At 46.2% G+C, this 23,338-nt stretch overlaps 6 protein-coding genes across 7 annotated transcripts in view; 5 read left to right on the forward strand and 1 right to left on the reverse strand.

Moving 5' to 3' along the window:
• Positions 1-964, forward strand: part of LOC310942602 (protein disulfide-isomerase TMX3-like) — a gene marked incomplete at both ends in the record, with an annotated part of 3,867 nt that extends 2,903 nt beyond the window's left edge. The window contains 3 exons of the mRNA XM_083908013.1: positions 374-506; positions 625-693; positions 800-964. Of these exons, the coding sequence (XP_083764139.1) occupies positions 374-506; positions 625-693; positions 800-964 (367 nt within the window). The remainder of the gene's footprint in view (positions 1-373; positions 507-624; positions 694-799) is intronic.
• Positions 965-1,672: 708 nt separating this feature from the next.
• Positions 1,673-5,907, forward strand: cdyl (chromodomain protein, Y-like). The gene is made up of 7 exons (XM_083907427.1): positions 1,673-1,858; positions 2,398-3,067; positions 3,197-3,444; positions 3,659-3,831; positions 3,911-4,121; positions 4,211-4,354; positions 5,057-5,907. The coding sequence occupies exons 1-7, from the start codon at positions 1,835-1,837 to the stop codon at positions 5,219-5,221; spliced, it is 1,635 nt and encodes a 544-aa protein (XP_083763553.1). The 5' UTR covers positions 1,673-1,834; the 3' UTR covers positions 5,222-5,907.
• Positions 5,908-5,986: 79 nt separating this feature from the next.
• On the reverse strand, positions 5,987-8,026 carry rpp40 (ribonuclease P/MRP 40 subunit). The gene is made up of 8 exons (XM_083908179.1): positions 7,862-8,026; positions 7,556-7,700; positions 7,368-7,436; positions 7,195-7,284; positions 6,996-7,118; positions 6,752-6,920; positions 6,292-6,426; positions 5,987-6,200 (listed from the first exon to the last, which is right to left on the reverse strand). The coding sequence occupies exons 1-8, from the start codon at positions 7,976-7,978 to the stop codon at positions 6,005-6,007; spliced, it is 1,044 nt and encodes a 347-aa protein (XP_083764305.1). The 5' UTR covers positions 7,979-8,026; the 3' UTR covers positions 5,987-6,004.
• A 283-nt stretch (positions 8,027-8,309) lies between these two features.
• riok1 (RIO kinase 1 (yeast)) lies at positions 8,310-14,178 on the forward strand. The gene is made up of 17 exons (XM_083907732.1): positions 8,310-8,444; positions 8,939-9,134; positions 9,951-10,029; positions 10,101-10,170; positions 10,814-10,856; positions 10,936-11,028; positions 11,202-11,314; positions 11,501-11,581; positions 12,048-12,134; positions 12,261-12,398; positions 12,471-12,574; positions 12,852-12,958; positions 13,045-13,110; positions 13,201-13,317; positions 13,609-13,662; positions 13,739-13,867; positions 14,010-14,178. Exons 1-17 carry the CDS (start codon positions 8,392-8,394, stop codon positions 14,118-14,120), a joined length of 1,641 nt encoding a protein of 546 aa, XP_083763858.1. The 5' UTR covers positions 8,310-8,391; the 3' UTR covers positions 14,121-14,178.
• Positions 14,179-14,965: 787 nt separating this feature from the next.
• LOC310942603 (inositol monophosphatase 1-like) lies at positions 14,966-17,566 on the forward strand (the record flags this gene model as incomplete). Its single annotated transcript, XM_083908014.1, has 8 exons — positions 14,966-15,025; positions 15,583-15,716; positions 15,836-15,940; positions 16,022-16,067; positions 16,190-16,298; positions 16,948-17,056; positions 17,125-17,276; positions 17,442-17,566. The coding sequence occupies 8 exons, from the start codon at positions 14,966-14,968 to the stop codon at positions 17,564-17,566; spliced, it is 840 nt and encodes a 279-aa protein (XP_083764140.1).
• Positions 17,567-18,333: 767 nt separating this feature from the next.
• Positions 18,334-23,314, forward strand: LOC310942740 (inositol monophosphatase 1-like). Of its 2 annotated transcripts, none has more exons than XM_083908168.1 (9): positions 18,334-18,446; positions 19,750-19,840; positions 20,021-20,154; positions 20,249-20,353; positions 20,830-20,875; positions 21,383-21,491; positions 21,612-21,720; positions 22,858-23,009; positions 23,091-23,314. In XM_083908168.1, exons 2-9 carry the CDS (start codon positions 19,778-19,780, stop codon positions 23,216-23,218), a joined length of 846 nt encoding a protein of 281 aa, XP_083764294.1. In that variant the 5' UTR covers positions 18,334-18,446; positions 19,750-19,777; the 3' UTR covers positions 23,219-23,314. The 2 variants fall into 2 exon arrangements, with proteins under 2 accessions (XP_083764294.1, XP_083764295.1); XM_083908169.1 differs by having other exon boundaries at positions 18,371-18,446; positions 19,746-19,840.
• The last annotated feature ends 24 nt before the right edge of the window (positions 23,315-23,338 follow it).

The following is a 23,338-nucleotide window of genomic DNA, read 5'->3' on the forward strand; positions in this document are numbered from 1 at the left end:
TGTGTGCGTGCGTGCGTGTGTGTGTGTGTGTGTGTTACAGACATTTCTACTTTGGAGTCATGATAGGAAGTGACTACATCAAAGGTCTGATAATGAGGTGAGTTTGTTTGTTTGTTTCCACACTTGTACTTTGTTAATATGACCAACAGAGGCCGCCAGAGGCTTGTTGTGTGTATGTGGTGAAGTCTGTTATCTCTGATTACTTTGTTACATCTGACATGATGATGTCATGTGTCCTCAGTGATGATGTCATGTGTCTTCAGTGATGATGTCATGTGTCCTCAGTGATGATGTCATGTGTCCTCACCGATGATGTCATGTGTCTTCAGTGATGATGTCATGTGTCCTCAGTGATGATGTCATGTGTCCTCAGTGATGATGTCATCCAGCCGTCCTTCCTGGTGCTGAATCTGTCCAATGACAGTTACTTCCTGCCTGAGGTCCCAGTGAAGACGGAGCATCAGCTCAGAGACTTCATCGACAGAGTCATGGACGGAAGTGTTCAGGTGAGTGAGGACAGACACTGCACAGGAGTTTGTTTGTTTGTTTGTTTGTTTGTTTGTTTGTTTGTTTGTTTGTTTGTTTGTTTGTTTATTTGTTTATTTGTTTGTTTATGTGTTTCAGTCTCAGGGAGGAAATGATGTCATCCAGCGCATCAAACGCCTCATTTATGAGGCTAAAGCTATGCTAACAGTGAGTGCTGTTTCCTCTCTGTCTGTGGTTTGACCTCTGACCTCTGTGTCTGTGCTCTGACCTCTGACCTCTCTGTCTGTGCTCTGACCTCTGACCTCTCTGTCAGCTGGTCTTCATACAGGCTCCTCTGCTCGGCTGTTTCCTGCTCAGTTTCCCGCTCATCATTGCCTCCGCCTTCTTTTACCTGTGCTGTAAGCCCCGCCCCCTCACCAGCGATGATGACAGTGACGTGGCAGCAGTCAAAAACATGGCCGACAAGAAGACGGAGTGAAATGTTTGTCACTGTGTCACGTGACTTGAGTCTGTGTCATGTGACCTGAGTCTGAAATAAAATGGTGAAATAAAAGAGTTTAACACTGTTCTTCTGCCTGTTCTTCACACACACACACACACACACACACACACACACACACACACACACACACACACACACACACACACACACACACACACACACACACACACACACACACACACACACACACACACACACACACACACACACTAATACTAATACACTCACACACACACACTAACACACACAGACACACACTAACACACACACACACACTAACACACACAAAATAACACACTCACACAGACACACACTAACACACACACAGAGACACACTAACACACTCACACACAGACACACACTAACACACTCACACACAGACACACACTAACACACACAAACACACACACACACATACACACTTCATGTATTTATGTTGAAACTGTTACTTTGTTACTTTGTGAACTTCAAATCAAATGTAATATTATTATTATTATTGTTATTATTATTATTATTGTTATTGTTGTTATTATTATTGTTATTATTATTGTTATCATTATTATTATCATCTTTATCTATTTCTATAAGCCGGTGATGACGTCACGTGTTAAATGTCCTGGCACAGTTTATACGCTCTCCCCGAGTCTTTTATTTTGAAGGTCACAGTCAGACCGGATGTGTGTGAGTGGAGCTGCTGCTGTGCTAAAAGCTAACGACTGAAAGCTAGTAAACATTGCTCTCGGGCAGCGGCAGGAATCAGAGCGGACTCGAACCTTCACCTTGTTCTCATGCTGCTGTTCACCTGAACGAGCTTCTGCACGCGGCTCATGCACGCGCACTGTCTCCATGGCGACGGAGGACTTCTATGAGGTGACGCGAGCTAATGCTAAAGTAGCTAAAGGCAGAGCTGAAGTTAGATGAACTGGGTTAGTTTAGTTTAGTTTAGTTAGTTAGGCTCACATTGATCCCTGAAAGTTACGTAACTATGTTAGTTAACTGTTACCTAGTGAACTGTCTGTTTGTTAACTAGCTGTTAAAGTTAACTTTGTTGAGCTGTTTTAGTAAACTGTGGTAGTTATTCGTTAGTTAACTCTGTTCGCTGGGTGGTGAGGTGAACTCTGCTAACTAGCTGTTAAAGTTAACTCTGCTAACTAGCTGTTAAAGTTAACTCTGCTAACTAGCTGTTAAAGTTAACTCTGCTAACTAGCTGTTAAAGTTAACTTTGTTAGCTGTATGTCATCGTTAATTGTTAGCTGGTGGTGAAGTTAACTTTAGGGTTAACTGGGGTTAGTTTAATCAGTTAACTCTTTTAGTTGGTGAGGGTTAGCTCTACAGTGAAGGTCCACACTGAAGGTGAGCTGCTTGTGTCTGCTGCATATAAATACCAAACTCTTTTCTGCCCCCTGTAGGTGGAGCGCATCATTGAGAGGAGGAGGAATAAGAAGGGTAACCTGGAATACCTGGTGAGGTGGAGAGGTTATGGATCAGAGGAGGACACCTGGGAACCTGAGGAACATCTGTCCACCTGCATGATCCACGTCCACCAGTTTAACCGTCAGTACGCTGAGAGACAGCGAGACAACATGTTACTGAGATCCACCCGCAGCTCGCCAAGTCTGCTCTGCAGCGCCCCCCAGAGGTCAGGGTTCAGGTCTGCCCCCCCCACCCTCACAGCCCACAGTGGTGTAACCCAGGTCAGCCTGACGTACCCCCCCCTCAGTGGACTGACCCGTGCAGCCACCGTAGGCTCTCAGCAGCTGATGTTGGCGTCTCCGGCCGGCTCCGCCCGCCGCAGCGTGGACTTGTCTAAGACCGGGATCAAAATCCTGGTTCCGAAGAGTCCGATCAACAGCTGTCTGGACTCAGAGGAGACGCCGAGCGAGGCCGGAGCTCAGGAGGCTCAGCTCGGTCCACCAGAGGTCGCTCTGCTGGAGAAACCTGCAGGGCTGCAGCTCGGGCCTGGAGAGGAGAGGGCTCGCATGGGAACCCGACCTCGAGGTCAGAACCCTCCGCCTCTGCCGCGACTTCCTGTCTCACTTCCTGTCTCACCTGCCGCCATGGAGACGCTCATCAGCACAGGTGAGACACAGAGGACATTTATGTCTCAGACTCTGATAAGAGTTGAAACACTCGTGTCTGTCCTGGAGGACAGACACTCCCGGTCTTTGGTGAAACTTTGTTTTGTCTCTGATGTTTCTTCTCTTTCAGCCAATGGGACGTCAGTTATGATGTCAGGTGTGATGTCAGGTGTGATGTCAGGTGTGATGTCAGGTGTGAAGCGCTGTGACAAACGCCGTCTGGACGATCGTTGTGCGTTCGACAAACGTCTTCGTTTCAGCGTTCGTCAGACAGAGAGTGCGTATCGTTACCGTGACATCATCGTCAAGAAACAAGATGGCTTCACTCACATCCTCATCTCCACCAAAACATCTGAGAACAACACGCTCAACCCTGAGGTCAGGCCACGCCCACACACAGACCACGCCCATACACAGACCACACCCATACAGACCACACCCACACACAAGACATCACCCCCACACACAGACCACGCCCGCACGCAGACCACGCCCCCCTCAGGAGCCATATTCACTCTCTCTTCCTCTCCTCTCTCCTCCTCTCTTCTCTCTTCTCTCTCCTCCTCCTCCTCCTCCTCCTCCTCCTCATCAGGTGATGAAGGAGATCCAGAGCGCCATGGCGACGGCGGCGTCAGACGACAGTAAGCTGGTTTTGCTGGGCGCGGTGGGCGGAGTCTTCTGCTGCGGTTTGGACTTCCTGTATTTCATCAGACGTCTGACAGACGACAGGAAGAAGGAGAGCATCAAGATGGCCGAAACCATCAGGTGACGACGCCCTCTGCTGTTACCGTGGTAACTGTGTTCTGACCTCTGACCTCTGACCTCTGTGTTCCATCTTCACCAGGACGTTCATCAACACCTTCATCCAGTTCAGGAAGCCCATCGTGGCGGCGGTGAATGGTCCGGCCCTGGGCCTGGGCGCCGCCCTCCTCCCCCTCTGTGACGTGGTCTGGGCCAATGAGAAGGCGTGGTTTCAGACCCCGTACACGTCCTACGGTCAGACGCCGGACGCTTGCTCCTCCTTCACCTTCCCCCGCGTCATGGGCCTGGCATCGGTCAGTTCACAGCTTCATCTGCATAATGTGGGGGCGTGGCCTGTCATTGTGGGCGTGTCATGTCAATGTGGGCGTGGTTTGTGTCACAGGCGAACGAGCTGCTGCTGAGCGGCAGGAAGTTGACGGCTCAGGAGGCGTGTTCTAAAGGTCTGGTGTCTCAGGTTCTGTGGCCTGGAACCTTCACACAGGAAGTGATGATGAGGATCAAAGAGCTGCTCATGGTCGACTCTGAGGTAACACAACAGACACACAACAGACACACAACAGACACACAACTGACACACAATACAGACACAATACACACACACAGGAAGTGATGATGAGGATCAAAGAGCTGCTCATGGTCGACTCTGAGGTAACACAACAGACACACAACTGACACACAACTGACACACAATACAGACACAATACACACACACAGGAAGTGATGATGAGGATCAAAGAGCTGCTCATGGTCGACTCTGAGGTAACACAACAGACACACAACTGACACACAACTGACACACAACAGACACACAACTGACACAATACAGACACAATACACACACACAGGAAGTGATGATGAGGATCAAAGAGCTGCTCATGGTCGACTGAGGTAACACAACTGACACACAACTGACACACCACAGACACACACACACACACACACAACAGACACACACACAACAGACACACAATACACACACACACACAATACACAACAGACACACAATACACACACACACAACACACACACAATACACAACAGACACACACAGGAAGTGATGATCAAAGAGCTGCTCATGGTCGACTCTGAGGTAACACAACAGACACACAATACACACAATAGACACACGATACAGACACATTTTGACAACATCCAGATGATAAATCCAGACTTTAGAGGATCCAGAGCCTGATATGAGACACAGCTTCCTGTGACTTCCTGTGTGCAGGTTCTCCGTGAGTCCAAGGCGTTGATGAGGAACACTAGCCGCGGCGCTCTGGAACAAGCTAACGAGCGCGAGTGTGAGGCGTTGAAGAGAGTGTGGGGTTCTTCACAGGGAACAGACGCCATCTTACAACACCTGCACAGAGGAACCATGACTCAGCACTTCTGACTCAGCACAGTTAGCGTAGCGTAGCTTAGCTTAGCAGAGAGACTGGAAACGGAGGGAAACGTGTCATCTACACCTTCCCCACTAGAGGTCACTGTGTCACCAGTGTGTTGATTTCTTTTAAAGGTACAGTATGTATCATTGTACACACTAGACCTCTAAAAACACATTTGTTTACTTTAATGGACTGATGACATCACTTCCTGTCAAACGTATCAGAGTTAGCAGCTAACAGCTAACACTTTCCCCACTTCTTCTAGTCTTAATGCTAGGCTTTGCTATGCTAGGCTAGGCAGGCCAATCTAAGTGTCCTTGGTAATGACAGACAGCGCCCCCATCAGGTCAAACTGTTGCCTTTTTCCCAGAATTCCTTCTGATGAATTTCTATGACTGTGGAATAAACTGGAGCAGAACCAGACTTTTTTTTTTAACTTTCCTTATGTTTCCTGCAGCAGCGCCCCCATCAGGTCAAACTGTGTGTGTGTGTGTGGGAGATTAGGCTAAAGTAGATTATGTAAATGTAGATTATCAGATTATTTTTCCACTAAATCTTTCTCGAGCTCGTGTTAGCTCTAGCATGAAGCTAACCTCTGACTGACAGCTGTGTTAGCATAAAGGCTATGTACATAAATGTGTGTGGAGAGAGAAAACATTTAGAACAAGAACCAAAGGAAATGTAAATAAAGACCTTTAATGTTTCTTTGACCTTCAAAATAAAAGCATGTGAATCTCAAAGGATTCACTTTGATTTGGTACAAAAACGTCAGATTGTTTTGTGACGACTCATCACGGAGGACAGGTGTCGTGTGCACCTGCAGCCAGGTACAGGATGTAGGCGTGGTCAGAGAACATGAGCAGACTGTACAGGTTCTCTCCTCCTCTCAGGTGTCCATGCTCCGCCTCTCTCCACGACACAGGACTGTCCACGAAACCATGGACCGTCAACGACGCCCAGGACGACTGAGACTGCTCCAGGTACCGCCTACAGGACAGGTGAGGACATGACAGGACAGGTGAGGACATGACACGACAGGTGAGGACATGACAGGGACACTGCTCAGCAGAAACGTCACCTGACTTCCTGGATGAGACGGTGGACATCAGGAGGACACAGCAGTCCACAGATGGACACGCTCAGAGCTCGTCTCAGCACCGTCTTTGGTTCAGGACACGTGAAGGACGACAGGAAGCTGCTGGACGAATGATCACTGAACACAAGAGAGTCTTTAAGTGTCTGCTGGACAGAAGTGTCCTCACAGAGACAGGAGTGTCCTCACAGGGACATGAGTGTCCTCACAGGGACAGGAGTGTCCTCACAGAGACAGGAGTGTCCTCACAGGGACAGGAGTGTCCTCACAGGGACAGAAGTGTCCTCACAGGGACAGGAGTGTCCTCACAGAGACAGGAGTGTCCTCACAGGGACAGGAGTGTCCTCACAACGACAACAACAACAGGAGTGTCCCCACAGGGACATGAGTGTCCCCACAGGGACAGGAGTGTCCTCACAGCAGCAGTAAAAAAAAACGTCCTCACCTGCTAACGTTAGCGTCCACAGCTCCGAGCCACTCCAGGAAGTTGTGTGCGTCACATGACCTGAGGTCAGAGGGACAGGACAGGTGAGACAGAACCTGATTGGTCGTCTCAGGTCTGTGCTCCGACCAATCGTAACGAGAGAGGAGGGGCTGCAAGGAAGCTCCGCCCCCTGCGGGAAACAGTGAGAAGTTATGGGCGGCACACGTGACGTGTGTGATGTCACCTGACTGATGATGTCACTCACCTGGATGATGAGACAACAGGAAGTCCACGGACACAGGAAGTCGTGACTTTAGACCTGTGAGGAGTCTGAGGTAGCCACGCCCACCAGGAGCCATGCTGCTGCCAGTCAGATCCACAGACACGACTGAACAACAGACAGGTGAGTGACAGGTGAGTGTGTGTGTGTGTGTGTGCGTGCGTGTGCGTGTGTGTGTCCTCACTGTGTCTGTCCTTAGGTCTAAACCTGGACCGAGTCCCTTCAACGCCCAACAACTGGAATGAGTGTTTGTCCAGAGACAGACACAGACGTCCTGTACACAGACAGACAGACACAGACAGGTGAGACAGAAAATACAGACAACAGGAAGTGATGTCAGAGCAGTGACATTTTTACCGTTCGGCGTCAAAGCGACACAAATGTCTTCATCGATCCTCGTCTTGTATGAGAGACCGTGGACACTTCCTGTGAAGACAGAGGACACAGGTGTGTGTGTGCGTCTGTGTCAGGTGTGTGTGTGTGTGTGTGTGTGTGTGTGTGTGTGTGTGTGTGTGTGTGTGTGTGTGTGTGTGTGTGTGTGTTACCATGGTACACGGCCGTCTCCAGGAAGTCTTTATTCAGCAGCTCATATATGGGCAGCTTTCTGATCAGGTAGAAACTGCTGAAACCTTTTAACACAGAGTCCAGGTGAGAGGGGGCGGAGCTACATTCAGGCAGCAGCAGAGACACCTGCACAGGTGAGACAGGAAGTCACCTTTATTTAACGGGCTACATTTCTTTAAAACATCACAATATGAAAATATTCATTCACAGGCTTTTATTTTGAAAGGCTCACGCAGCCCTGTTAGCATGCTAACGCGGTTACCCTGTTAGCATGCTAACGCGGTTACCTTGTGGCTGAAGTGAAGTTGTTCCACGTGAGAAGAAACTCGGTTTTTCTGATCCACGAAACTCGAGCGTTCACACACGAGCAGAGAGGGCGGGGCCTGAGCCACGTCCATGGACATGTCCGAACCCGGACCGAACCTGGACCGGACCTCGGCTAACTGTCACGAACTCAGAGCTAACGGCTAACGCTTCGAACAGACACTTCCTGTGAAGACCTTTCAAATTAAAGGCTCCAGATTTGAATAAAGTCAACGAAAGAACGAAAATAAGCGTTTTACTTTTAACTCGTTTTTCTTTTCTTTTCTTTTTTTTTTTTAAATCTCCAACTTTATTGACGACTTTGTCTGAGGAAATACCCGCAGTCACGTGAGAAGAGACGTCAGCGTGTCGGTGCACGTCCCCTTTCGCTCGCCGTAGTCACGTGACGTAAACCGGAAGTCCTGTGCGGAACACGCTGCAGTGAAGTCCGGATCAGTTTGGACCCGCCGGTCTAAGATCCCGGAGTTGGTTTTGTTCGGAGGATTGTGACGTCATGTCGGTGGTCGGGTGTGTAGCTGGACAGTTTGATGACGCAGAGGAGGACAGGTAAACAAAAACAATCACCAATAATCGATCACAGAGCAGCTGATCTCATGAAGGCGAACAAACACAAACACGTGTTCGTGTTCTTTAAAGAACACAAACGACTATAGCTCCTCCTCCTCCTCAATGTGGGCGGAGTCACCACAGACACAGACAAACACGTGACTTTTTATGTGAAAGTGAATCATTAAAAAGATTCGTTCAGAACTGAACTGAACGAGGTCACGAGCGTTAAATACAGGTTTAGCTTAATGTTCATCGCTAACATTAAGCTTAGGGTTAAGATGATGATGAAGATGATGAGGGTGATGATGATGATGATGGTGATGATGGTGATGATGATGATGATGATGATGGTGATGATGGTGGTGATGATGATGATGATGATGATGGTGATGATGATGATGAAGATGACGTGATGGTGATGATGGTGATGATGAAGATGAGGGTGGTGATGATGAAGATGATGATGATGAAGCTCCTCTTTGTTTTTGCAGAAAACACAAACAGGAAGTTGATGTTCTGAGTCACATCAGTGATGTCACTCTGCAACGAGAGGAGGAGGACCCAGAGGAGGAGGAGGAGCCAGAGGAGGATAATGATGATGATGATGATGATGATGATGAGTGGGCGTGGCACTCAGAAGGTGGAGACTTGACCAAGAAATACAACAGAAGTTCACTGAACTGTCAGGTCTGTGATCTGTGTGTCTGTGTGTGTGTGTGTGTGTGTGTGTGTGTGTGTGTGTGTGTGTGTAGGGTAAATGTTGTCACTTGGAGGTCTGTGCTCTCCAAGTGCTTTTCTAGATTATTTTCAGTCTAACTGTTTGTTTGTTTATTTGTTTTCAGTCTAACTGTTTGTTTGTTTATTTGTTTTCAGTCTGTTTGTTTGTTTATTTGTTTTCAGTCTAACTGTTTATTTGTTTTCAGTCTAACTGTTTGTTTGTTTATTTGTTTTCAGTCTGTTTGTTTGTTTTCAGTCTAACTGTTTGTTTGTTTATTTGTTTTCAGTCTAACTGTTTGTTTGTTTTCAGTCTAACTGTTTGTTTGTTTATTTGTTTTCAGTCTGTTTGTTTATTTGTTTTCAGTCTGTTTGTTTGTTTTCAGTCTAACTGTTTGTTTATTTGTTTTCAGTCTGTTTGTTTGTTTGTTTGTTTTCAGTCTAACTGTTTGTTTGTTTGTTTATTTGTTTTCAGTCTAACTGTTTGTTTGTTTTCAGTCTAACTGTTTATTTGTTTGTTTGTTTTCAGTCTAACTGTTTGTCTGTTTGTTTATTTGTTTTCAGTCTAACTGTTTGTTTATTTGTTTGTTTGTTTTCAGTCTAACTCTTTGTTTGTTTATTTATTTGTTTTCAGTCCAACAGTTTGTTTGTTTGTTTGTTTTCAGTCTGTTTGTCTGTTTGTTTATTTGTTTTCAGTCTAACTCTTTGTTTGTTTATTTATTTGATTTCAGTCCAACAGTTTGTTTGTTTGTTTGTTTTCAGTCTAACTGTTTGTTTGTTTGTTTTCAGTCTAACAAACAGAATCCAGCCAATAAAACCTCATCGACGGACAAATCTTTGAGGAAATATGAACACAAGATCAATCTGGGTGAGGACACGCCCCCTCATTATTTATTCATCAATAATCACTTTAATGAATGATTGATGTTTTTCTTTCAGATAAACTGGACTTTGATCATTCAGTGATCAATAAAGTGACGAACATGCAGAAACACAGAGACGCTGAAACGTACGTCTAACAACTCACTCTCTGATTGGCTGCTGTGATGTCACTGACTCTGTGATGTCACTGACTCTCTGTGATGTCACTGACTCTCTGTGATGTCACTGACTCTGTGATGTCACTGACTCTGTGATGTCACTGACTCTCTGTGATGTCACTGACTCTGTGATGTCACTGACTCTGTGATGTCACTGACTCTGTGATGTCACTGACTCTCTGTGATGTCACTGACTCTCTGTGATGTCACTGACTCTGTGATGTCACTGACTCTGTGATGTCACTGACTCTCTGTGATGTCACTGACTCTGTGATGTCACTGACTCTGTGATGTCACTGACTCTGTGATGTCACTGACTCTCTGTGATGTCACTGACTCTCTGTGATGTCACTGACTCTGTGTGATGTCACTGACTCTGTGATGTCACTGACTCTGTGATGTCACTGACTCTCTGCGATGTCACTGACTCTGTGATGTCACTGACTCTGTGATGTCACTGACTCTCTGTGATGTCACTGACTCTCTGTGATGTCACTGACTCTGTGATGTCACTGACTCTCTGTGATGTCACTCACTCTCTGTGATGTCACTGACTCTGTGATGTCACTGACTCTGTGATGTCACTGACTCTGTGATTGGTTGGTTCTGCAGGTTCAGAGTAAAGGACAAGTCTGATCGAGCCACAGTGGAACAGGTGAGCTGCTTTAATTTAGGTTGATAAAAGTATATCATTGATTGATCAGTGATTATTGATTATTGATGATTTGCTGCAGGTCTTAGATCCTCGGACTCGGATGATTCTGTTTAAGATGCTGAGTCGAGGAGTGATCAGTGAAATCTATGGCTGCATCAGCACAGGGAAGGAGGTGAGGTCTAACCCTGGTCTAACCCTGGTCTAACCCAGGTCTAACCCTGGTCTAACCCTGGGCTAACCCTGGTCTAACCCAGGTCTAACCAAGGTCTAACCCTGGTCTAACATCCCATAATAACTGGTCTAACATCCCATAATAACAACAACAAACATGTGAATTTGTTTCAGGCTAATGTCTACCATGCAAGCTCACCAGCAGGGGGCACCAGAGCCATCAAGATCTACAAGACGTCCATCTTACAGTTTAAAGATCGAGACAAATACGTCAGTGGAGAGTTCAGGTGAGCCACTTCCTGTTCCTCTGAAGGAACTGAACTTCCTGTTCCTCTGAAGGAACCTAACTTCCTGTTCCTCTGAAAGAACCAAGCTTCCGGTTCCTCTGAAGGAACCGAACTTCCTGTTCCTCCGAAGGAACGAAGGAAAGTAGTAATGTTCTGGAACACACTTCTGTCTGTGTTGTTCTGCAGGTTCCGTCATGGTTACTGCAAAGGGAACCCCAGAAAGATGGTGAGAACCTGGGCCGAGAAGGAGATGAGGAACCTTATCAGGTCAGAACCCAACAGAACCACATGTTAATGTCAGAGAACCCAACAGGACCACGTGTTAATGTCAGAGAACCTAACAGAACCATGTGTTAATATCAGAGAACTCAACAGAACCACATGTTTACATCAGAGAACCCAACAGGACCACGTATTAACGTCAGAGAACCCAGCAGGACCACGTGTTAATGTCAGAGAACCTAACAGAACCACGTGTTAACATCAGAGAACCCAACAGAACCATGTTAACATCAGAGAACCCAACAGAACCACATGTTAACGTCAGAGAACCCAACAGAACCACATGTTAATGTCAGAGAACCCAACAGAACCACATGTTAATGTCAGAGAACCCAACAGAACCACATGTTAACATCAGAGAACCCAACAGAACCACATGTTAATGTCAGAGAACCCAACAGAACCACACGTTAACTTCAGAGAACCCAACAGAACCACGTGTGTTTTCCAGGTTACAGACAGCAGGAATCCTGAGTCCAGAACCTTTGCTGCTGAGGAGTCATGTTCTGCTCATGAGCTTCATTGGAAAAGACAACATGTAAGAAATTATCAGTTATTGATCAGAGTCATGTGACAGTTATTGATTGATCAGTTATTGATTGTATTGATTGATCAATTATTGATTGTATTGATTGATCAGTTATTGATTGTATTGATTGATCAGACCGGCTCCTCTGCTGAAGAACGCCTCGCTGACAGAGTCAAAGGCTCGAGAACTTTACCTCCAGGTTCTACAGAACATGAGGAAGATGTTCCACGACGCTCGACTGGTCCACGCTGACCTGAGTGAATTCAACATGCTGTAAGAGACCTTTCAAAATAAAACTTCCTGTTTATGAAGAAGAAGAAGAACTCAAGTGTCTTCTGTCCTCAGATTTCATGATGGAGACGTTTACATCATCGACGTTTCTCAGTCTGTGGAACATGATCATCCTCATGCTCTGGAGTTCCTCAGGAAGGACTGTACCAATGTCAACGGTCAGACACACACACACACACAGGAAGGACTGTACCAATGTCAACGGTCAGACACACGCACACACAGACAGGAAGGACTGTACCAATGTCAACGGTCAGACACACACACACACACAGGAAGGACTGTACCAATGTCAACGGTCAGACACACACACACACACACACAGGAAGGACTGTACCAATGTTAACGGTCAGACACACACACACAGACACACACACGCCTGTGATGTCACATACACACTCACACACCTGTCTTCCTTTGTGTTTTTTTTCCCAGAGTTCTTTGCGAAAAAGGGCGTGGCCGTGATGACGGTCAGAGAACTCTTTGACTTCATCACTGACCTGTCGATCACCTGTCACAACATGGATCAATACCTGGAGAAGGTAGAAGACAATTCAAATGTAACTTTATTGACAAAAACACCTGTGACACATGCTGACATGTTTGCTGCGCTGTGATTGGTCCTCAGGCCATGGTGATTTCATCAGAGCGGACGCTGGAGCAGCGATCGGGTCAGGACCAAGTGGACGAGGAGGTGAGCTGCACCCATAACATGTCTGACCTTTGACCCCTGAACTGGACCGCCCACTCATCACATGTCTGACCTTTGACCTTTGACCCCCAGGTCTTTAAGAAGGCCTTCATTCCCAGGACTCTGACAGAGGTCAGTCACTACGAGAGAGACGTGGACCTGATGAGGGAGAAGGAGGAGGAGCTAGCCATGACAGGAAGTGATGACAACGTAAGACACCATTGGTGTGCCGTTAATATGTGGGTGTGGCCATCTGTGAAGAACATAGAGGCTTAGTTAGTTAGTTAGTTAGTTAGTTGGTTAGTTCGTTGGTTAGTTAGTTAGTTAGTTAGTTGGAAAAGTAAGGAAATGGTCTGTTGTGATGATGATGATGATGATGAAGATGATGGTGATGATGATGAAGATGATGAAGGTGATGATGATGATGATGATGAAGATGATGGTGATGATGATGATGATGATGATGATGAAGAAGATGACCTCTCTCTCTCTCTCTCTCAGATCTTGTATCAGACTCTCACTGGACTGAAAAAGAATCTGTCAGGAGTTCAGACGGTACATGACATCACATTAGCTTAGCTTAGCTTAGCTTAGCTCAGCTCAGTCTGACTGTCTGCTTCTGTGTCCTCAGGTTCCTGCTCTTCTGGAGGATGAAGGTTCCTCCTCCTGTTCTGATGATGATGATGATGATGATGAAGAGGAGGAGGAGGAAGAGCAGAAGGCGGGTCAACAGAGTGAGGACATGTCATTGGACAAAAAGGTCAGTGACTGAGTCTTTGTCTCTTTGTCTCTTTGACTCTTTGAGTCTTTGTCTCTTTGAGTCTTTGACTCTTTGACTCTTTGAGTCTTCGTCTCTTTGAGTCTTTGAAGTGTGCTCGCTCTGATGTGTCCATGTTTTCCAGGAGAAGAAGAAGTTGGTGAAAGAAGCTCAGCGAGAAAAGAGAAGAACGAAGGTTCCTAAACGTGTGAAGAAGAGGAAGGAGAAGGTGGCGAAGATGAAGAAGGGTCGATGATGACATAATCATCATCAACATCAACAACATCAACATCAACATCAACATCAACATCAACAACAACATCAACATCAACATCGTAATGTTTGTTCATAAAGTAACAAACTTTGTAACATTTGTATCTTCATTAAACAATTACAAAACATCTGTGAGCAGTTCATGAGAGGATGGATGTGAGGTCATCACTCTGATCAGGTGTGGTCCAGAACATGGTCCAGAACATGATCTGGACCATGTTTTAGACCATGTTTTAGACCATGTTCTGGACCATGTTCTGGACCATGTTTTAGACCATGTTTTAGACCATGTTCTGGACCATGTTTTAGACCATGTTCTGGACCATGTTTTAGACCATGTTCTGGATCATGTTCTGGACCATGTTTTAGACCATGTTCTGGATCATGTTTTAGACCATGTTCTGGACCATGTTTTAGACCATGTTCTGGATGATGACAGGACATGTTAACGGGAGTGAGACAGGGACGTCCTGTCTGTCTCTAACAGGATGTCTGTTGACAGTCAGCTGACTGACAGCATGTGCTGCCACTTCCTCGTGACCCCTGACCTTTAAAGAGGCATCATAAGACGTGAGGGGCGGAGCCTGGAGAAGCAGAGCTCTGATTGGTTCTTTAAAGGATAAAAGACCAGAGAAGAAGAGTCGACTTTGTTCAGACGATCAGGTTTGAGAATTTATCTTTATTTTATCTTTGATTTGATTTATCTCTTTTTAGATTTTACTACATTTATTTATGTGTGTGTGTGTGTGTGTGCGTGTGTGTGTGCGCGTGTGTGTGTGTGTGCGTGTGTGTGTCTCTCTTACAGGTTGTGTCATATTTCCTGACATCATGTCTGACTGGAGCGACTGTTTCAACTTTGGTCTGTCAATCACTAAAGAGGCCAGTGAGGTAACACACACACACACAGTTGTGTGACAGTTGTGTGTCCATTGTTGTCAGGTTGTGATGTTGTGTGTCTGTTGTTGTCAGGTGGTGATGTTGTGTGTCTGTTGTTGTCAGGTGGTGATGTTGTGTGTCTGTTGTTGTCAGGTGGTGATGTTGTGTGTCTGTTGTTGTCAGGTGGTGATGTTGTGTCTGTTGTTGTCAGGTGGTGATGTTGTGTGTCTGTTGTTGTCAGGTGGTGATGTTGTGTGTCTGTTGTTGTCAGGTGGTGATGTTGTGTGTCTGTTGTTGTCAGGTGGTGATGTTGTGTGTCTGTTGTTGTTGTCAGGTGGTGATGTTGTGTGTCTGTTGTTGTCAGGTGGTGATGTTGTGTGTCTGTTGTTGTCAGGTGGTGATGTTGTGTGTCTGTTGTTGTCAGGTGGTGATGTTGTGTGTCTGTTGTTGTCAGGTTGTGATGTTGTGTGTCTGTTGTTGTCAGGTGGTGATGTTGTGTGTCTGTTGTTGTCAGGTGGTGATGTTGTGTCTGTTGTTGTCAGGTGGTGATGTGTGTCTGTTGTTGTCAGGTTGTCATGACGATGTTCCATCAGAACAAAGAGGTCCATGTTAAAGGTTCTTCAGCTGATCTGGTGACAGAGACGGATCAGAGAGTGGAGAACCTTCTGATCACAGCCATCAGGAACAGATATCCACTGCACAGGTTCTTCTCTGCTGTGTTCTCCACTCTAATGTTCTGTGTTCTAAACTCTGCTGTGTCATCTTCACGGTTCTATGTTGTTCTCCATTTTAGTTCTTACTCTGTTTGACCTTTGACCCCAGGTTCATAGGGGAGGAGTCAGTTGCTGCAGGTGAGCCCGTGGAACTGACAGACACGCCCACTTGGATCATAGATCCTATTGATGGGACGGTCAACTTTGTCCACAGGTGAGTGGCTCCACCCACACTGTGACGTCAGAGGCTCCACCCACTTTGTGATGTCACCTTCTCACAGATGTTTTTCACCAGGTTTCCATTTGTGGCGATTTCCATCGCCTTCACGGTCAACAAACAGGTAAACAATGAGTCACATGATGAAGATGATGTTGTTGATGTTCTTAATGTTGTTGTTGTCAATGTTGTTATTAATGTTGTTGTTGATGTTATTAATGTCGTTGTTGTTGTTGTTGTGGTCAGACAGAGTTCGGGATCGTGTACAGCTGTGTGGACGACAAACTGTTCAGCGCTCAGCGAGGGGGCGGAGCCTATCTGAACGGAGAACCACTGCACGTGTCTGGACAGAACGGTGACATCACACACGCGTGTCGTCTGATCACATGTTCTGCGTCGTCTGATCACATGTTCTGTCGTCTGATCACATGTTCTGCGTCGTCTGATCACATGTTCTGCGTCGTCTGATCACATGTTCTGCGTCGTCTGATCACATGTTCTGCGTCGTCTGATCACATGTTCTGCGTCGTCTGATCACATGTTCTGCGTCGTCTGATCACGTTCTGTCGTCTGATCACATGTTCTGTGTCGTCTGATCACATGTTCTGCGTCGTCTGATCACATGTTCTGTCGTCTGATCACATGTTCTGTGTCGTCTGATCACACGTTCTGTCGTCTGATCACACGTTCTGTGTCATCTGATCACATGTTCTGCGTCGTCTGATCACACGTTCTGTCGTCTGATCACATGTTCTGTGTCGTCTGATCACATGTTCTGCGTCGTCTGATCACATGTTCTGTCGTCTGATCACATGTTCTGCGTCGTCTGATCACATGTTCTGCGTCGTCTGATCACATGTTCTGTCGTCTGATCACATGTTCTGTCGTCTGATCACATGTTCTGTGTCGTCTGATCACATGTTCTGTCGTCTGATCACATGTTCTGTGTCGTCTGATCACATGTTCTGTGTCGTCTGATCACATGTTCTGCGTCGTCCAATCAGACATCAGTAAGTGTGTGGTGGTGACGGAGATCGGGGCGGAGCGTGATGACCTCGCTCTGTCGACCATGACCTCCAACATCTTCAGACTGCTCAGACTTCCTGTCCATGGGTAAGAACAGCCCCGCCCCCTCTAATGCCCCGCCCCACAGGGCTCTGACATCACGTGTTTGTGTCCAGCGTCCGTGCGTTGGGGACAGCGGCGGTGGACATGTGTCAGGTGTCCACAGGTGCAGCAGATGTTTACTATCACATAGGAATGCACTGCTGGGACATCGCTGCGTCAGCCATCATCGTCCAGGAGGCTGGGGGCGTGGTCACGGACACGGACGGTGGGTATCTGACATGTGATGATGTAGCTGTAGGGGCGTGTCCTCTGACTGGTCTGTAGCTGTAGGGGCGTGTCCTCTGACTGGTCTGTAGCTGTAGGGGCGTGTCCTTTGACTGGTGTGTAGCTGTAGGGGCGTGTCCTCTGACAGGTGTGGGTGTGTCCTCAGGCTCACAGTTCGACATGATGTCCAGGAGAGTCATCGCTGCATCCTCCTCGCTCGTAGCTCGCGGCGTCGCAGACGTGATCCAGACGTTTCCTTGTCGCCGTGACGACAAGCAGCAGCAGCTGTGAGCGACCAATGTTAAATAAAAGCTTCACTGTGTCCACTGTGTGTTTGTCATGTAGCATTTAGCTTAGCATCATTCTCTTTTTTTAATCAGCATTAAGCTTCAATCCAGTTTTATTTGTGTAGAATCACAACAACGTGATCTCAGCACACGTTGAGTCTGAACTGGACCGAACTGAACTGAACTGAACTGGACTGGACTCGACTGGACTGAACTGGACTGGACTGGACTGAACTGAACTGAACTGAACTGAACTGGACTGGACTCGACTCGACTCGACTCGACTCGACTGGACTGAACTGGACTGTACTGAACTGAACTGAACTGGACTGAACTGAACTGAATTGGACTGAACTGTACTGAACTGGACCGAACTGAACTGGACTGGACTTATAATCCGTTATATTCCTGTGATAAAATGTCATTAAATGACTTTGAACCCCATGACAGTTTAGTTTGATTTGATCAAATATATATTTTTTTTAATCAAAATTGTCCTCATACATATATATACATGTGTGTATATACATGTGTGTGTATATACATGTGTGTATATATATGTGTGTATATATATATATATATATATATATACACACACACGTGTGTGTATATATAATAGGTAACTGTAAACAACTGCACAGTGTGTGTGTGTGTCCAGTAGGCGGCGATAAAGACGTTAAATAATCCACTGATAAACGGACAGAAGAAGAAGAAGAACCCGGAAGTGGGTGAAGCCGTTTGATCTTACTTGGGAACTCGTGACATATTTGACATTTTAAAGAATTAACGTCGATGATTTAAAGCGGAAGAGGATGAGCGCGTGACTGAGTGAGCGCGTGAGCAGGATTGTCGAGTGTGTGACGTCAGAGCTTCGTCTTCAGTCCGTGAGTAAAAACACTGTTTGTTACTTTGGCCGTTTCTCAATACTCAAGTATGCCATTATGTACTTGCTTACTTGGAAAGTACATACTTGAGAAGTACCACTGAAGTACATATACTTGAGAACTTACGAGAGTACACGAGCACGATACTTCAATAGGTACAGCAGTTACTTCCTTGTTCTGCTGTTTGAATGGCGAGTGGCGCGAAGCACTTAAGCCTCATTACCGCCACCTACAGTGTTGATGAATGAACATATAAAATACTTTTAATAAATACATATATTGTTGTTATTTTCCCATTTTAAATATGTTATACACTATAAAATGTGTCCATTATATGTAAATACATATACAATGACAGTGCGACTTTAATATAAATCTAAAATTTAAAGTTACAATTAAAAAACATTAATATTATACAAAAGTTCACACTGTCAGGTCAAAACGTTTGCATTAAAAACAAAAAAACATGTCAACAACAAATCTATGGATCATGCCAAGTATGTAATGACGGAGCCGTCTGAACCAGCGGATCATTCCATCAGGACAGGCTGAGGTAACGCTGCCCTCTGCTGGACACTGTGAGCACCGAGCGTCCGCTGAGGTGGAGCTGATAACCTGCGACAGCGCCGCTGTCAAACTATTAATACGTCATATTTTATTACACAAACCACATGTTTGGATTCTAAATGACTAATTTCTCGCCTCAAATGATTTCAAAACTGCGTTCCGGGACACAGAAAAATATTTATTTCAGGTTTATATTTGTATTTTATCCTGCTATGTTCCGCCGAAATGCATTCTGGGATATATGGCTTTCCCAAGTACGCTCAAGTCACCACCAGTTGCATACTTGGTAAAATGGGCGGAGCCAGAACACTTCCGGGTATGAGAACCGTACTCGCTGCTCGCGTTCTTGAGAAATGGAAAAGAACTTAGACTGAGGCTGATGACGTTTTCACAAGTACGGGAGTACGCAAGTACACACAAGTACACACAAGTACACACAAGTACACACAAGTACACACAAGTACACACAAGTATGGATATTGAGAAACGGCCTTTGTTTATTTCACGTGACTTTAAAACAAATCTACGGAAGCCTGTAGTTCCTCTTTGTTCCACTAATGTCGCACTTTCATCTCTGTGAGTTAGTTGTTTATTTAAAGGTGAATTGTCAGTAAATGTACAGATGACCTTTGACCCTTTGACCCTTTGACCCTTTGAGGTCATGATTCTGATCATAAAACTGTTCAGATTATTGATTGATTTCAAAAGGAATAAATATTGATTTCTGACTAGGAAGTGTTTCAAGAAGAAGCTCCTCCCACAACATGGCCGACCTGTGGCAGAACGCCATGGACCACGCTGTCGCCATCGCACGAAAAGCTGGAGAGGTACAGGAATATTGATCAGTATTGATCAGGTGATCAGTGTTGATCAGGTGATCAGGTGATCAGTGTTGATCAGGTGATCAGTATTGATCAGGTGATCAGTATTGATCAGGTGTGATGTATGATCAGATGTGATGTATTGATCAGGTGTGATGTATTGATCAGGTGTGATGTATTGATCAGGTGGTGTGTGAGGCTGTGCGTGGTGACAGGAAGATCATGACAAAGAGTTCTTCCATTGACTTGGTGACACAAACTGACCAGAAGGTGGAGCAGCTCATCATCCAATCAGTGAAGGAGAAATTTCCTGCACATCGGTAGGAAGCCCCGCCCCCTGTGTGTCGCAGGGCCTTGAGTGATACATCTGCTCTCCAGAGCTGATCAATAACTGTGTGTGTGTGTGTGTGTCAGGTTCATAGGGGAGGAGTCAGTGGCGGCAGGTGAACCATGTGACCTCACAGACCAGCCCACCTGGATCATCGACCCCATCGATGGAACCACCAACTTTGTTCACACGTGAGTTATTTAGTCTGGACACCAGGGGGCCTCGTGAGTCCTGGTTTCCATGTAAATGTTACCAAACTGGGTCTGATGACCTTTAGTGACCTCTGACAGTGACCTTTAGTGACCTGACAATGACCTTTAGTGACCTGACAATGACCTTTAGTGACCTCTGACAATGACCTTTAGTGACCTGACAATGACCTTTAGTGACCTGACAATGACCTTAAGTGACCTCTGACGATGACCTTTAGTGACCTGACGGTGACCTTTAGTGACCTGACAATGACCTTAAGTGACCTCTGACAATGACCTTAAGTGACCTGACAATGACCTTATGTGACCTGACAATGACCTTAAGTGACCTGACAATGACCTTAAGTGACCTCTGACGATGACCTTTAGTGACCTCTGACGATGACCTTTAGTGACCTGACAATGACCTTTAGTGACCTGACGGTGACCTTAAGTGACCTCTGTGTTTGTTACAGATTTCCTTTTGTTGCTGTTTCCATCGGATTCTGTGTTGATAAGAAGGTGAGAGGCCACGCCCCTTCAACATTTACTGTCAGGTCCTCAGAGAACCCTGAACCTGGTCCTCAGAGAACCCTGATCCTGGTCCTCAGAGAACCCTGATCCTGGTCCTCAGAGAACTTGACCCTGATGTTTCTTTGACCTTCTGCAGAATGTGATCGTGTGAATCAGGTGTTTTAGGACAGAGCAACATCTAAAACATGGAGGACAGAGTTCCCTGAGGACCAGGACTGAGAAACACTGCACTAAACTACACAGTACACTAAACTACACAGTACACATCTGTCCTCTCTCTCATGTCTCATGTCCTCTGTCCTCTCTCTCATGTCTCATGTCCTCTCTCTCATGTCTCATGTCCTCTCTCTCATGTCTCATGTCCTCTCTCTCATGTCCTCTCTCTCATGTCTCATGTCCTCTCTCCCATGTCTCATGTCCTCTCTCTCATCTCTCATGTCCTCTCTCTCATGTCTCATGTCCTCTCTCCCATGTCTCATGTCCTCTGTCCCTCAGGTAGAGTTTGGTGTGGTCTACAGTTGTCTTGAAGATAAAATGTTTGTGTGTCGTCGCGGCAGAGGATCGTTCTGTAACGGAGAACCTCTGAAAGTGTCTGATCAGGAAGGTTAGTCCACCATAATGATGACGTCATGGATAATGATGACGTCATGGATAATGATGACATCATGGATAATGATGACATCATGGATGCTGCTCTGACCTTTGACCTCTGTGTGACCTTCAGACATCAAGCGCTCAGTCGTCGTCACAGAGTTTGGATCAAACAGAGAATCAGACACTGTCGACAGAATCTTCTCCAGTTTGAGGAAGATCGTCTGTCTGCCTGTGCACGGGTGAGTGGTGACATCATCACTGTGACATCACTGTGACATCACTGTGACATCACACACACACACACACACACACACACACACACACACACACACACACACACCTGTGACATCACACCTGTGACATCACACCTGTGACATCACACCTGTGACATCACACCTGTGACATCACTGTGACATCACACACACACACCTACACCTATGACATCACACACACACACACCTACACCTGTGACATCACACACACACACACCTGTGACATCACACACACACACACACCTGTGACATCACACACACACACACACACCTGTGACATCACACACACACACACACACACACACCTGTGACGTCATTAGCATGTGTTGTGTGTCATTAGCGTGTGTTGCGTGTCATTAGCATGTGTTGTGTCATTAGAATGTGTTGCGTGTCATTAGCGTGTTGCGTGTCATTAGCGTGTGTTGTGTTGCGTGTCATTAGCATGTGTTGTGTGTCATTAGCATGTCATTAGCGTGTGTTGCGTGTCATTAGTGTGTGTTGTGTGTCATTAGCATGTCATTAGCGTGTGTTGCGTGTCATTAGTGTGTGTTGTGTGTCATTAGCGTGTGTTGGGTGTCATTAGCATGTGTTGCGTGTCATTAGCATGTGTTGTGTGTCATTAGCGTGTGTTGTGTGTCATTAGCGTGTGTTGCGTGTCATTAGCATGTGTTGTGTGTCGTTAGCGTGTGTTGTGTCATTAGCATGTGTTGTGTGTCATTAGCGTGTGTTGTGTGTCATTAGCGTGTGTTGTGTGTCATTAGCATGTGTTGTGTCATTAGCGTGTGTTGCGTGTCATTAGCATGTGTTGTGTCATTAGCGTGTGTTGTGTGTCATTAGCGTGTGTTGCGTGTCATTAGCGTGTGTTGTGTCATTAGCGTGTGTTGCGTGTCATTAGCGTGTGTTGCGTGTCATTAGCGTGTTGTGTGTCATTAGCGTGTGTTGCGTGTCATTAGCATGTGTTGTGTCATTAGCGTGTGTTGCGTGTCATTAGCGTGTGTTGCGTGTCATTAGCGTGTGTTGCGTGTCATTAGCATGTCATTATTATGTGTAGTGTGTCATTAGCGTGTGTTGCGTGTCATTAGCATATGTTGTGTGTGTCCACAGCGTCCGCAGCGCAGGAACCGCTGCCATAAACCTGTGTTTGGTTGCGTCCGGTTCTGCTGAAGCTTATTACGAGATCGGGACACACGTGTGGGACGTCGCCGCCGGCTCGCTGATGGTGACGGAGGCGGGCGGAGTCTTAATGGATGTGGAGGGTGAGTGTGATGATGTCACAGCGGGTCAGTGTCCGTCGTCATGGAGACATGTGGTCACATCAGTTGTGTGTGTGTGTGTAGGCGGAGACGTGGACCTCATGTCTCGCAGAATCGTCGCCGCTAACAACAGAGCTGTCGCAGAGCAGATTATCCGACAGATCGACGCCTTCTCTCCGCCCAGAGACGACGCTCCGCCTCCACATGAGTGAAGAGCAGTGCATCATGGGTGAAAAGGTTTTCATTATGTTTGTCTGTGGTTGCCATGGAAACAGAAAATACTGTCAAAGCGTCAATTGTGTTTATTCAAATAAAGTTACAGTACAAACAAC

Source organism: Microchirus variegatus (assembly GCF_963457635.1).
Source record: "Microchirus variegatus genome assembly, chromosome: 21".
NCBI lineage: Eukaryota > Metazoa > Chordata > Actinopteri > Pleuronectiformes > Soleidae > Microchirus > Microchirus variegatus.

Bases quoted from the DNA above. Each gene is read 5' to 3' on its own strand.
- cdyl (XM_083907427.1), top strand. From the start codon at position 1,835: ATGGCGACGGAGGACTTCTATGAG. The intron at 3,068-3,196 runs GTGAGACACAGA...CTTCTCTTTCAG, and splicing joins GGAGACGCTCATCAGCACAG to CCAATGGGACGTCAGTTATG. The intron at 4,122-4,210 runs GTCAGTTCACAG...TTTGTGTCACAG, and splicing joins GCGTCATGGGCCTGGCATCG to GCGAACGAGCTGCTGCTGAG.
- rpp40 (XM_083908179.1), bottom strand. From the start codon at position 7,978: ATGTCCATGGACGTGGCTCAGGCCCCGCCCTCTCTGCTCGTGTGTGAA. The intron at 7,119-7,194 runs GTGAGGACACAC...TCTGTTGTTCAG, and splicing joins TAGACCTAAGGACAGACACA to TCGTGTCTGTGGATCTGACT. The intron at 6,201-6,291 runs GTGACGTTTCTG...CCTGTCCTGTAG, and splicing joins CGTCTCATCCAGGAAGTCAG to GCGGTACCTGGAGCAGTCTC.
- riok1 (XM_083907732.1), top strand. From the start codon at position 8,392: ATGTCGGTGGTCGGGTGTGTAGCTGGACAGTTTGATGACGCAGAGGAG. The intron at 12,399-12,470 runs GTAAGAGACCTT...TTCTGTCCTCAG, and splicing joins CTGAGTGAATTCAACATGCT to ATTTCATGATGGAGACGTTT. The intron at 13,663-13,738 runs GTACATGACATC...CTGTGTCCTCAG, and splicing joins ATCTGTCAGGAGTTCAGACG to GTTCCTGCTCTTCTGGAGGA.
- LOC310942740 (XM_083908168.1), top strand. From the start codon at position 19,778: ATGGCCGACCTGTGGCAGAACGCCATGGACCACGCTGTCGCCATCGCA. The intron at 20,876-21,382 runs GTGAGAGGCCAC...TCTGTCCCTCAG, and splicing joins GATTCTGTGTTGATAAGAAG to GTAGAGTTTGGTGTGGTCTA. The intron at 21,492-21,611 runs GTTAGTCCACCA...TGTGACCTTCAG, and splicing joins GAAAGTGTCTGATCAGGAAG to ACATCAAGCGCTCAGTCGTC.